Source organism: Bos indicus x Bos taurus, chromosome X (genome assembly GCF_003369695.1).
Source record: "Bos indicus x Bos taurus breed Angus x Brahman F1 hybrid chromosome X, Bos_hybrid_MaternalHap_v2.0, whole genome shotgun sequence".
Classification (NCBI taxonomy): domain Eukaryota; kingdom Metazoa; phylum Chordata; class Mammalia; order Artiodactyla; family Bovidae; genus Bos; species Bos indicus x Bos taurus.
Genome location: NC_040105.1, coordinates 107,841,726 through 107,854,066, shown reverse-complemented (window position 1 = coordinate 107,854,066; position 12,341 = coordinate 107,841,726). Strand labels below are relative to the sequence as shown.

Below are 12,341 nucleotides of genomic sequence, written 5' to 3'. Positions count from 1 at the left end.
GCATATTCAAAAGCAGAGACATTACTTTGCCAACAAAGGTCTGTCTAGTCAAGGCTATGCTTTTTCCTGTGGTCATGTATGGATGTGAGAGTTGGACTGTGAAGAAGGCTGAGTGCCGAAGAGCTGATGCTTTTGAACTGTGGTGTTGGAGAAGACTCTTGAGAGTCCCTTGGACTGCAAGGAGATCCAACCAGTCCATTCTGAAGGAGATCAGCCCTGGGATTTCTTTGGAAGGAATGATGCTGAAGCTGAAACTCCAGTACTTTGGCCACCTCATGCGAAGAGTTGACTCATTGGAAAAGACTCTGATGCTGGGAGGGATTGAGGGCAGGAGGAGAAGGGGACGACAGAGGATGAGATGGCTGGATGGCATCACTGACTCGATGGACGTGAGTCTGAGTGAACTCCTGGAGTTGGTGATGGACAGGGAGGCCTGGCGTGCTGTGATTCATGGCGTTGTGAAGAGTCGGACACGACTGAGTGACTAAACTGAACTGAACTGAACCAGGTCAAAACCTATGGCCATTTACCATGTTTATTGATACTAAGCAGTTTCCTCCCCAAAAGACCCTGATCGGCATATAGCAGGGCTGTTAGCCCTGTGTTCCACGTGTTGCAGAGATTTTCTCTCAGTCTCTCTCTAAAGAGCTCAGCTTTTTATTGAATGTGTTATTACTAAAGTGAGTGAAGTTGCTCAGTCGTGTCGATATTTTGCGACTCCATGGACTGTAGCCTACCAGGATCCTCCATCCATGGGATTTTCCAGGCAAGGGTACTGGAGAGGGTTGCCATTTCCTTCTCCAGGGGATCTTCCTAACCCAGGGATCGAACCCGGGTCTCCCACATTGTAGGCAGACACTTTACCATCTGAGCCACCAGGGAAGTTACTACAGAGGTTTAGTCAAAAAGAGCAAAGCTCATGTCATCATCAGAGTCCTCAGATTCTTTTTACTTTGTTCTACTTTCTTCTCCTCAGCTGGGGCTGCAGTGGTGGAGGGGGCAGGACCTTATGGTGGCGCAGTACCAGTTGTCGGGACAAGTCCACCAGCCCCCACATGGCAGATGAAGCTGCCGATGCTGACACTAGCCAAAGCCTTTACAAACAAGCCTGGCCAGAAAGGGTCAACATTTACACTCGCTGCTTTAACGAGGGCACTGATCTTATCCTCTGTGACCATCACCTCACTGGGCAGAATGAGGGCCGAGTAGGTGCAAGGAAGCTCTGAGACAGAGGCCACAGTGTGGGCGAGTGCTCGGTGGGGCTGCTGGCTTGGTGCCAGTCGCCAGATGAAGTGAGGGCCTCACCCCAAAATGGCCTTGGCTTTTCAGAAGGACAGAGCAGCTTAGGGGCCGCGTAAGAAAGGATCTCTCTTTTTTGGCTGCGCAGCATGGCATGCCAGATCTTAGTTCCCAGACCAAGAATTGACTCGAGCCCGCCCCCTGCAGTGGAAGCATGGAGTCTTAACCACTGTACCACTGTGGGATTCCTGTCTCTTGTCTCAAAAGACTAGGCCGGCTGGTTTCAGAAGTCGAGAAGTTACAAAATTTTATGTGACCAAATTATTACACTCTGGATTGATGATTTCTGGGTTGTGTATCTTGGGCACAAAGTTGTCCTGCCTCAAGTGAGGAGAGTCATGTGACTCGGGGCAGAATTTCTGAGTTCCCACACCCAATGCTTCGTGGACCCAGGCTGGCTGATTCTTGCTGTCCTGCTGGCCCCACTACTGTGTGTGTGTGTGTGTGGGGGGGTGTCCTATGATCTCAGGCTAGGTAGGCCGGGACTGGGGCCAGTGCCTCTCAGACACCCAGCCTCTGCCCCCGTGGGATGCCAGGTCAGTTGGGGAAAAGACGAGGAAATGCGTACTGAGAAGAGTGTATTATATTATTTAAATGCATACGTGGCCCGCAGGTGAGCAAGCGAGATCCATGGGGAAAGCACAGATAAGAACCGAGAATCCACCTAAAACCAGTGCTCTTGAAAGGTCACCTGCATGGTACGAAGGAAGGACAAGGCTGTAAAAGGAACTGGGTCCATCCCAGCATGCGTCTGAGTGAGAAGACCGGTCCCCATCATCTGCAAGCAGGGGCTTCCATCCCTCTGCCACAGACAGTGGGGCTTCAGCAAACCACTGGCTGAGGGAGGCTCCCCCCACACCCCCAGCACTGTGGTTGTACTGCTGGGCTCCTGGCAGAGCGGATGGTCCCAGAAGGGAGGCCTAACCCCTGGCTTCCCACTCAGGACTCCCAGAGGGCCAGCTGAAGACCGGTCTGCGATCTCATGTTGAGGACACCACCCATCCTCATGGAACGCTGGCAGGTCCCTCAGAGAGAGGAGTGGCCCTGTTACGTCCCCAGGGCGTTACTGTCAGAGACCAGATGATATAATTTTCGGTAAGGGCTGGGAGTGTCTGCTACGTGCCTGGACTCATCCATCCCAGACATGTGGCGGCTCTAGGAAGTCGGTAGCATGTCACCCCCTTCTCCAGATGAGCAAATGAGGACACGAAGACTTGAGCAGCTTGTTCTAAATCTCTAGCTAGCAGAGGGAAGGGTGGATAGGGACATTGACCTATCCACTGACCTCCTTTTGCAGGCTGTAAAGTGAAGTGAAAGTCGTTCAGTTGTGTCCAACTCTTTGTGACCCCATGGACCATACAGTCCATGGAATTATCTGGGCCAGAATACTGGAGTGGGTAGCCTTTCCTTTCACCAAGTGATCTTCCCAACCCAGTGATCAAACCCAGCTCTCCTGCATTGCAGGTGGGATTCTTTACCAGCTGAGCCACCAGGAAAGCCCAAGAATACTGGAGTGGGTAGCCTATCCCTTCTCCAGAGGATCTTCCCGACCCAGGAATCAAACTGAGGTCTCCTGCATTGCAGGTGGATTCTTTACCAACTGAGCTCTCAGGGAAGCCCTTTTGCAGGCTACACTCTCCATTTGGCTCCCAAGGAGGTTCCTGGGGCATTGTATCGCACATCAGCTTGTCTTGAAAGCATTGGAGGTGAGTCCCAGTGAATATCCCTGGGCCTTGGACCAGTTTATAAAGGAAGGAGGTGAGAAAGAGAAACACCTGTACTCTTGCCTAATCGGGGGGACTTTGAAACAGACTGACAGTACCTTTGAATTCTCATGAGATCAGGGAGCGGTTCTCATGGATATTTACCAGTCATCTGCATTCCTGTGATAGAAGGCTACTGCAACTCCCCCAATCTTCACTGGCCTCCAAGACACCAAAAGAGACACACATGGTGGGATGTGGGAGGGAGGTTCAAGAGGGAGGGGGACGTATGTATACCTATGGCTGATTCATGTTGATGTACGACAGAAACCAACGCAGTATTGTAAAGCAATTATCCTCCAATTAAAAATGAACTTGAAGAAGTAGATACACAAGAAGGAATCATAAAGATAAGACGAATTCTAAAAGTCTAGGTGGATTTGAAAACCAACTTTAGACACTAGAAACAAAACCACAGTCTTTGAAATAAAAATTTCAACTGATGAATCAAACCACAGATAGACAGATGACTCAGAAGATGACAAGGCAGTGATGTGGAAGAGAGATGGGCTGGTCTTCGTGGCCCCTCATCCTGGGCGGGCTTCCAATGACATCAACCCCTTCCCTTCTTGCCCTGGGTCTGGGGTGGCAGCTGCTTCCTGTACTCGCTGCGTGCCTTCAGCCCTCTGAGCCATCCCTGAGTGATCACCTGGGCTCAAGGCTCCCATGACCTGTGGGGGTCTCAGCAGTCACCATGCTGCCCCTGCACTCGACTGGGGTGAAGGGCCAAGGGCAGCAAGTGCCCGAGGTGCCAGAGCGGCTGCTATCCTGAACTGTCATGGAGGGAACACCGGGAACCAAGGCTGGGCTGTGCGGTGACTGCAGTGTCCCTGGGAGGAAACTGACAAGGACACCTGCCTTAGCTCTCGGCTCAGGTCACAGGATGACAGCCACAGCTCTTCCATGGCAGCCTGCAAATTCCCCTGTGCCTGCAGGGCTGACGGGGCTGGAAATCAAACACAGCATTCCACCATGTCAGTTGCAGAATCCCCAGGTTGCCTGAATTCCCAGCCTCTCTGCATTTCCTAGGTGAAAGGCACAGTGCTATGTGAACGAGTGGGACCTTGAAACCGAGACTCAGGATATCTGGCTGCCCTCGGTGGAAGCTCACAATTGGCAAGCCCTCAGTCCCCCAGAGCCTCCCTTGCTGATGGAAGTAGCTTGTCCGGTCGTGTCTGGGAGGCTGGTGTTCTGTCCTTTGAGGACTGTGTCATTACCTCACCTGGTGCCGATGCCTTGCAAGGGGACACTGACTGTCCTCCAGACCCTCTGCCACCACATCCTGTTGCCATGAGACTTATAAGTGGGGTCCGATTACTGCATGATTGAGGGGACAGACACAAAGTCTGACACTTCAGGAAATAGCTCATACATCAATAAATATTTCCCAGACTTCACTGCTATCTACCAGCTTAACTTTATTTGGACATTTGTGGTAAGAGCTTCTCAGGGAGTTCGACTCAGTAGGTGAGCTGGGCCAGTCGATGAAGTGGATTAACTGATAGAGTCCTATTTACTAGAGGGTTCTGATTGAAAGCATCAGTATTAGGACATGCAGCTGCTGTGTAGTCTAGCACGCACTTCACATGGGTGGCTGACTGATACTTGGACCTACTGCTGACCTGCATTTCATAGGTTTTGATGCCAGAAGAGCCCTGACAGGAGGTGGAGGAAAGAATACAAAGGCTTCAGTACAGTTCAGTTCAGTCGCCCAGTCGTGTCCGACTCTTTGCGACCCCATGGACTGCAGCATGCCAGGCTTCCCTGTCCATCACCAACACCAAGAGCTTGCTCAAGCTCATGTCCATCGAGTTGGTGATGCCATCTTACAATCTCATCCTCTGTCGTCCCTTTCTCCCGCCTTCAATCTTTCTGAGCATCAGGGTCTTTTCTAATGAGTCAGTTCTTTGCATCAGGTGGCCAAAGTACTAGAGCTTCATCTTTAGCATCAGTGCTTCCAATGAATATTCAGGACTGATTTCCTTTAGGATGGGCTGCTTGGATCTCCTTGCAGTCCAAGGGACTCTCAAGAGCCTTCTCCAACACCACAGTTCAAAAGCATCAATTGTTCAGTGCTCAGCCTTCTTTATGGTCCAACTCTCACAACCATACATGACTACTGCAAAAACCATAGCTTTGACTAGATGGACCTTTGTTGGCAAAGTAACATATCTGCTTTATAATATGCTGTCTAGGTTTGTTATAGCTTTTCTTCCAAGGTGCAATCATCTTTGAATTTCATGGCTGCAGTCACAATCTGTAGTGATTTTGGAGCCCTCCAAAATAAATTCTGTCACTGTTTCCATTGTTTCCCCATCTATTTGCCATAAAGTCTTGGGACCAGATGCCATGATCGTTGCTTTTTGAATGTTGAGTTTTAACCAGCTTTTTCACTTTCAACAAGAGGTTTTTCAGTTCCTCTTCGCTTTCTGCCATAAGGGTGGTGTCATCTGCATATCTGAAGTTACTGATATTTCTCCCGGCAATCTGGATTCCAGCTTCTGCTTCATCCAGCCTGGCATTTTGCTTGATGTACTCTGCATAGAAATTAAATAAGCAGGGTGACAATATACAGCCTTGATGCTGGATATTGACAATATATTCCTTTTCCAATTTGGAACTAGTCCATTGTTCTATGTCTGGTTCTAACTGTTGCTTCTTGAACTGCATACAGATTTCTCATGAGGCAGGTAATGTGGTCTGGTATCTCTATCTCTTTTAAAATTTTCCACAATTTGTTGTGATCCACACAGTCAAAGGCTTTAGTGTAGGCAATAAAGCAGAAGTAGATATTTTTCTGGAATTCTCTTGCTTTTTTGATGATCCAGTGGATGTTAGCAATTTGATCTCTGGTTCCTCTACCTTTTCTAAATCCAGCTTGAACATCTGGAAGTTTTCAGTTCACATGCTGTTGAAGCCTAGCTTGGAGAATTTTGAGCATTACTTTGCTAGTGTGTGAGATGAATGAAATTGTGCAGTAGGTTGAACATTCTTTGGCATTGCCTTTCTTTGGCATTGGAATGAAAACTGACCTTTTGCAGTGCTGCAGCCCTGCTGAGTTTTCCACATTTGCTGGTGTATTGAATGCAGCACTTTCACAGCATCATCTTTTAGGACTGGAAATAGCTCACCTGGAATTCCATCACCTCCACTAGCTTTGTTCATAGTGATGCTTCCTAAGGCCCACTTCACTTTGTATTCCAGGATGTCTGGCTCTAGGTGAGTGATTGCATCATCATGCTTATCTGGGTCATTAAGACCTTTTTTGTACAGTTCTTCTGTGTATTCCTACCACCACTTCTTAGTCTTCTGCTTCTGTCAGGTCCATACCGCCTCTGTCCTTTATTGTGCCCACCTTGGCATGAAATGTTCCCTTGGTATCTCTGATTTTCTTGAAGAGATCTCTAGTCTTTCCCATCCTATTGCTTTCCTGTTTCCTTGCAGTGATATTGAGGAAGGCTTTCTTACCTCTCTTTGCTATTGTTTCAAACTCTGCATTCAGATGGGTTTATCTTTCCTTTTTTCCTTTGCCTTTCGCTTCTCTTCTTTTCACAGCTATTTGTAAGGCCTCCTCAGACACACATTTTGCCTTTGTGCATTTCTTTTTCTTGGGGATGGTCTCAATCACCGCCTACTGTACAATATCATGAACCTCCATCCATAGTTCTTCAGGCACTCTGTCTATTAGATACAACCCCTTAAATCTATTCATTTGTCACTTGTACTGTATAATTGTAAAGGATTTGTTAGGTCATACCTGAATGGTCTAGTGGTTTTCCCTACTTTCTTCAATTTAAGTCTGAATTTGGCAATAAGGAGTTCATAATCTGAGCCACAGTCAGCTCCGGTCTTGTTTCTGCTGACTGTATAGAGCTTCTCCATCTTTGGCTGCATTGCTAGCAAAGTAATGCTCAAAATTCTCCAAGCTAGGCTTCAACAGCACGTGAACCGAAAACTTCCAGATGTTCAAGCTGGATTTAGAAAAGGTAGAGGAACCAGAGATCAAATTGCTAACATCCACTGGATCATCAAAAAAGCAAGAGAATTCCAGAAAAACATCTACTTCTGCTTTATTGCCTATGCTAAAGCCTTTGTGTGGATCACAGCAAATTGTAGAAAATTGTTAAAGAGATGGAAATACCAGATCATCTTACCTGCCTCCTGAGAAATTTGCATGCCGGACAAGAAGCAACAGTTAGAACCAGACATGGAAAAACAGACTGTTTCTAAATTGGGAAAGGAGTACGTCAAGGCTGTATATTGTCACCTTGCTTATTTAACTTCTATGCAGAGTACTTCGTGTGAAATGCCCGGCTGGTGAAGCAGAAGCTGGAATCCAGATTTCCAGTAGAAATAGCAATAACTTTAGATATGCAGATGACACCACCCTTATGTCAGAAAGCCAAGAGGAACTAAAGAGCCTCTTTGTGAATGTGAAAGAGGAGAGTGAAAAAGCTGGCTTAAAACTCATCATTCATAAAACAAAATTAATGGCATCCAGTTCCATCACTTCATGGCAAATAGATGGGATACGTTGGAAATAGTGACAGACTTTATTTTCTTGGGCTCTAAATCACTGCAGATGGTGACTGCAGCCATGAAATTAAGAGACATTTGCTCCTTGGAAAGGAAGCTATGACAAACCTAGACAGCATATTAAAAAGCAGAGACATCACTTTGCGACAAAAGTCCATATTGTCAAAGCTATGGTTTTTGCAGTGGTCATGTATGGATGTGAGAGTGGACCACAAAGAAGGCTGAGCACCGAACAATTGATGCTTTTGAACTGTGGTGCTGGAGAAGACTCTTGAGCGTTCCTTGGAGTCCAAGGAGACCCAACCAGTCAATCCTAAATGAAATCACTCCTGAATATTAATTGGAAGGGGTGATGCTGAAACTGAAGCTCGAATCCTTTCTCCTGATGCGAAGAGCCAACTCATTAGAAAAGACCCTGATGTTGGAAAAACAGGGCAGGAGAAGTGGGTGACAGAGAATTAGATGGTTGGTTAGCATCACTGACTCAGTGAACATGAGTTTGAGCAAACTCTCGGAGACAGTGGAGGACAGAGGAGCCTGGCATGCTGCATCCCATGGGTTTGCAAAGATTCAGACATAAGTAAGTGAACAGTATCAACTGTTCCAGCTCTGCCTGATGTATATACTATACAACCCTAAATGTTCTAGTTCTCGGAGCCAAAAACCTGAGTTGAGCTGCCCCCACGGATAGTCATATCTCACCCCATTTCCAGAGGTAAGGCCTCTGGATGGAATGAGAGATCGTGTTTCCTGAGAAGGACCCCGTGCCACAGCTGGAAGTGCACACAACAAATCTTCCCAAGCCTTCCTAGAGGACCCATGCACTAAAGTGACAGGTTGCCCTGGAGAAGAGGTGCGTCCCATCTGTCAAGCGACATGGGGACGCCTTCAAGACTTCCTTACTTTCCTGCGTCCTCACCTCTAGAAGGCTGGGCACCTCTGGCAGACGTTTAGATCCCTGGTGGTAGGAGCATTAGCTTTGCACACTTCTCTGGATACTATCCTTGGGTTGGTGGGGGAAGGATCCGTGCTTTATCTGTAAACATTTCAAAGGCACACTCAGGAGGTGCTGGAATTCAGTGGGCAGGGAACAGAAAGAACTACATCGGGGCTGTGTGTGTTTGGGGGCGGGGCGGCGGGGGCGGGGGGGCGGTGAGTACCAGATTCTGGGCCCCGGGAGTGTGGAAGATCCCAGGAGTACTGATCAAGGCAGCTCTCGGGGGCCAGGACTGGGGCGCAGCCCAGGACTGACAGTGTTCCTTTGCCATCTTAAGGGGATCACCAGCTTCCTTTCCCCTTCTCCAAGGCACCCTGCGGAGAACAACGTCTCATTTCTTGCAAGGGACAGGGTAGGCCTAACGGTGCTCAGGTGGGGTCTCCTGAGCTCTGGATCTTGGTGGCGGCTTTTCCTTGGCCTTTCTCGGAGGAAGGCGCAGACCACCTGGGGTCGGCGATGGACCCCTCTCCCGCCCTGGGTCTTCAGAGAAGGGAGACTTGGGTACTGCTCGCGGACAAGTGGGTTCAAGATTCTTCGTTTGGTGGGGGGCGGGGGCAGGGGCGGGCTTCCCGCTCGGCCTCCAGGTCGACAAAGGAATGCAGGCTGAGCCTCCAGCCGGGCGCATCCCCGCCGGGCTCTGGGGCACCGGGGGAGGCAGAGAGGGCTTGTCCCAGGCTCCGCGATGCCCGGGAACATGCGCGCGGCCGCCGTGAACCCCCACTTGAGGGTACTTCTTTCAACTCTAGGAACATAACGTCCTTCACAGTTACGGCAAAGCCTCGGGCAAGAGCTCTACGCCCAAGATGGCCAGCCGGAAGCTGGGTTCTCGCGCCGATGTGGCGAAGCCCCATTCGCCAGCTGGCTGCCCGCGGTTGGGAGCCCAGCCGCCTTCTCGGTCTGCGCATGTGCTCAGCTCCCACCGCACGCAGGCGCAGAGCATCGCTACATCTATGGTCCGGAAGTCTGATAGAGCGTCTACGCGCCCTCGCCTGGACTCTATGGTTCCTACGCGTGAAGATAGGCTGTCTATATAAGACCTGCGCAGGCGTGGGAGCGCCTCTTTCCCTTTGGCACGGTGAGTAGTCGCGGGCTCTGGTTTTGGCTGTGCTCTTGCCATTTCTGTCTCCTAGTTTAATACCTGTGTTCGACTTCTTTTCCGACTTTGTTTCATTGTAGCCACTGAAGATCCTGGTGTCGCCATGGGCCGCCGCCCCGCCCGGTGGTGAGTGCTACTCCATGTTTTTTCGCTGCTGGGAAGCGAGAGGGAGAGCCAATTTAACCGTTAAAAGCAACAGTGGGGTGGGGTCTCCCTGGTGCGGCTTTTCTGTCCTGGGGACGGACTCTGCGTATTCCCTGAGACATTCCGGGTCACTTGAGGTCTTCCCCCATTTTGTTGTAGTGGTGGATTGACCCAATTTTGTATACAACGGCCCCAGTATAGGGGTACAAGCGATGTCTACCTTGTATCCCGCTCTCTGGACTTGAAAATTCGCCAGCTTAGTTTCCTCCTGGGGCCTCTGTGTACCATTCCCGTCTTATTTCCAGGCGACGTGTGATGTGGGCGCCTCGGATGCCAAGGGCAATCCCGGAAAAGTGGTTTCAGCTGCCTCGGCCCTACAGGGGGCGCCAGGAGCCCTTCACATGGCTTGGAGGCGAACTTAATGCCACGTGCTCCAAGGTCCATTTAGGTGGATGGGTTGAACTGTGCTATTTTATATTTAAACCGAGAAAGTGCGTTTCAGAATGTGAGCCTTAAAGCAACAGGATCGAGGATGGTATTTTATTTTTTAATCTCCTGTCATGGGTAACTTGAGTTTTGGCTACATCTTGCTTTAGCGCCCATTTCCAGTAAATGAGACCAAGCTTGGAGATTAACATGTGTCAAGCTCTCAGCGTGCATGTTGTAGAGCTCGTTTATGAACCCTGGCTAACCTGAGTCGTTTTCCCTGCAGTTACCGGTATTGTAAGAACAAGCCGTACCCAAAGTCTCGCTTCTGCCGAGGTGTCCCTGGTAAGTAGGGGCAAAGCTCCCAAACTGGTTTGGGCCCGGTGACCTAGTTGCTCATGGAACTCCCACACTAAGCAAGGTTGTCTTGTCTTTTTTTCCAGATGCTAAGATTCGCATCTTTGACTTGGGGCGTAAGAAGGCCAAAGTGGATGAGTTCCCACTCTGTGGCCACATGGTGTCAGATGAGTATGAGCAGCTCTCCTCTGAAGGTGAGGCAGGCTTCCTTGTCAATGCTGCCCGGTTCCTTGTGTGTGCGCCCCCCCCACCCCAGCCAAACCTGGAACTCACTGCACTGAAATGACCAGCTTATTAATCACAAGTGCCCAATCATTAGCCTCTTTGCTAAACTCATCCCACCAAGACAGAGAGCCATGGTAAAAGCTTCTGTGGCATTTTGTCTTCCCATAGCCCTGGAGGCTGCCCGTATTTGTGCCAACAAGTACATGGTGAAAAGCTGTGGCAAAGATGGTTTTCACATCCGAGTGCGGCTCCACCCCTTCCATGTCATCCGCATCAACAAGATGTTGTCTTGTGCTGGAGCTGATAGGTGAGCTGGATCCTGAGACCTGTACTTTGGGCTTGATGATTTTGATCAACCAGGGCAGAGAGGTGGCCCCATAGAGATTGACCCACAGCAAAGCCAGGCCAAAGGGCTAGTAAGTGGACCTCAGTGGACACTGAACAACCCAGAGTCCCAGAAAGAAGCTCAAAAGGCATCATGGCTCTGGGCAACATAGAGCAAGTTGCTCATGTGGGAATAGCTTCTATTTGCACCTGATGACATAATCTGCAAGCAAGCAGGTGGCTGGGGTGGTCATAGGTCAGTTGGCTTTCAGAGGAGCCCAATGGCACCTTGCAGGGACTCTAGCTAGTCTGTTTTTTGGTTCTCTTCTTCGCAGCCAATTAAGCCGACTGTGCTCTTTTCCCTATGGGGGCCCAGTGTGCAATGGCTGCAGATAGCAGCCTCCTTGGTAGTGTATGCAACCTGTTGCCTGTACAGGTTGCCCTAAGGGACCTTGGAGACAACTCTTTCTAGTGGGCATTCATGACTGGCCTGCTGTTTCCCAATCTAGACTCCAGACAGGTATGCGCGGTGCCTTTGGAAAGCCCCAGGGCACAGTGGCCAGGGTCCACATTGGCCAGGTCATAATGTCCATCCGCACCAAGCTGCAGAACAAGGAACATGTGATTGAAGCCCTCCGCCGGGCCAAGTTCAAGTTCCCTGGCCGCCAGAAGGTAAGGAGCATTGCAGCCTGGGTCTCCCCTTTGCTCCTGGCCTCAGGGCCCATGACTCAGTTGTTTCTGTCTCTCTCTAGATCCACATCTCTAAGAAGTGGGGATTTACCAAGTTCAACGCGGATGAATTTGAGAACATGGTGGCAGAAAAGCGACTCATCCCAGACGGCTGTGGGGTCAAATACATCCCTAATCGTGGTCCCCTGGACAAATGGCGGGCCCTACACTCATGAGCATCAGTGCTGTCCCCTCCTTAATCATGCTCACCAATAAATGCTATTTCCTGTCCATCTGTCTTTGCATCTAGATTCATGGGGGGGTGGGGAACTGGAAGCCCCAAGGGTCACTGTCATTTCAGAAGACTGATAAGCCAGCCAGTTGACAGTAAGGCCAGTGAGGTACATGCCTTGACCCCAGGCAGTAGGTTCTGAAGTCCCCACACCTGTACGTGGAGCACTGAGAAGCACACACTCTGGATCATGGAAAAGGGCTTGTGGTCTAA

General features: G+C 49.7%; 1 protein-coding gene, 1 non-coding gene and 1 pseudogene across 3 annotated transcripts; 2 read left to right on the top strand and 1 right to left on the bottom strand.

Moving 5' to 3' along the window:
- Positions 1–897: 897 nt before the first annotated feature.
- LOC113888142 lies at positions 898–9,535 on the bottom strand (annotated as a pseudogene).
- A 134-nt stretch (positions 9,536–9,669) lies between these two features.
- On the top strand, positions 9,670–12,127 carry RPL10 (ribosomal protein L10). 2 transcript variants are annotated; one of them, XM_027534223.1, is made up of 6 exons: positions 9,670–9,817; positions 10,548–10,606; positions 10,705–10,812; positions 11,012–11,150; positions 11,677–11,839; positions 11,920–12,127. In XM_027534223.1, the coding sequence occupies exons 1-6, from the start codon at positions 9,795–9,797 to the stop codon at positions 12,070–12,072; spliced, it is 645 nt and encodes a 214-aa protein (XP_027390024.1). In that variant the 5' UTR covers positions 9,670–9,794; the 3' UTR covers positions 12,073–12,127. The 2 variants fall into 2 exon arrangements, with proteins under 2 accessions (XP_027390024.1, XP_027390025.1); XM_027534224.1 differs by lacking the exon at positions 11,920–12,127 and having other exon boundaries at positions 11,688–11,796.
- On the top strand, positions 11,497–11,631 carry LOC113888273. Its single transcript, XR_003509909.1, has one exon. It is a non-coding gene; the product is annotated as a small nucleolar RNA SNORA70 (small nucleolar RNA).
- Positions 12,128–12,341: the final 214 nt, after the last annotated feature.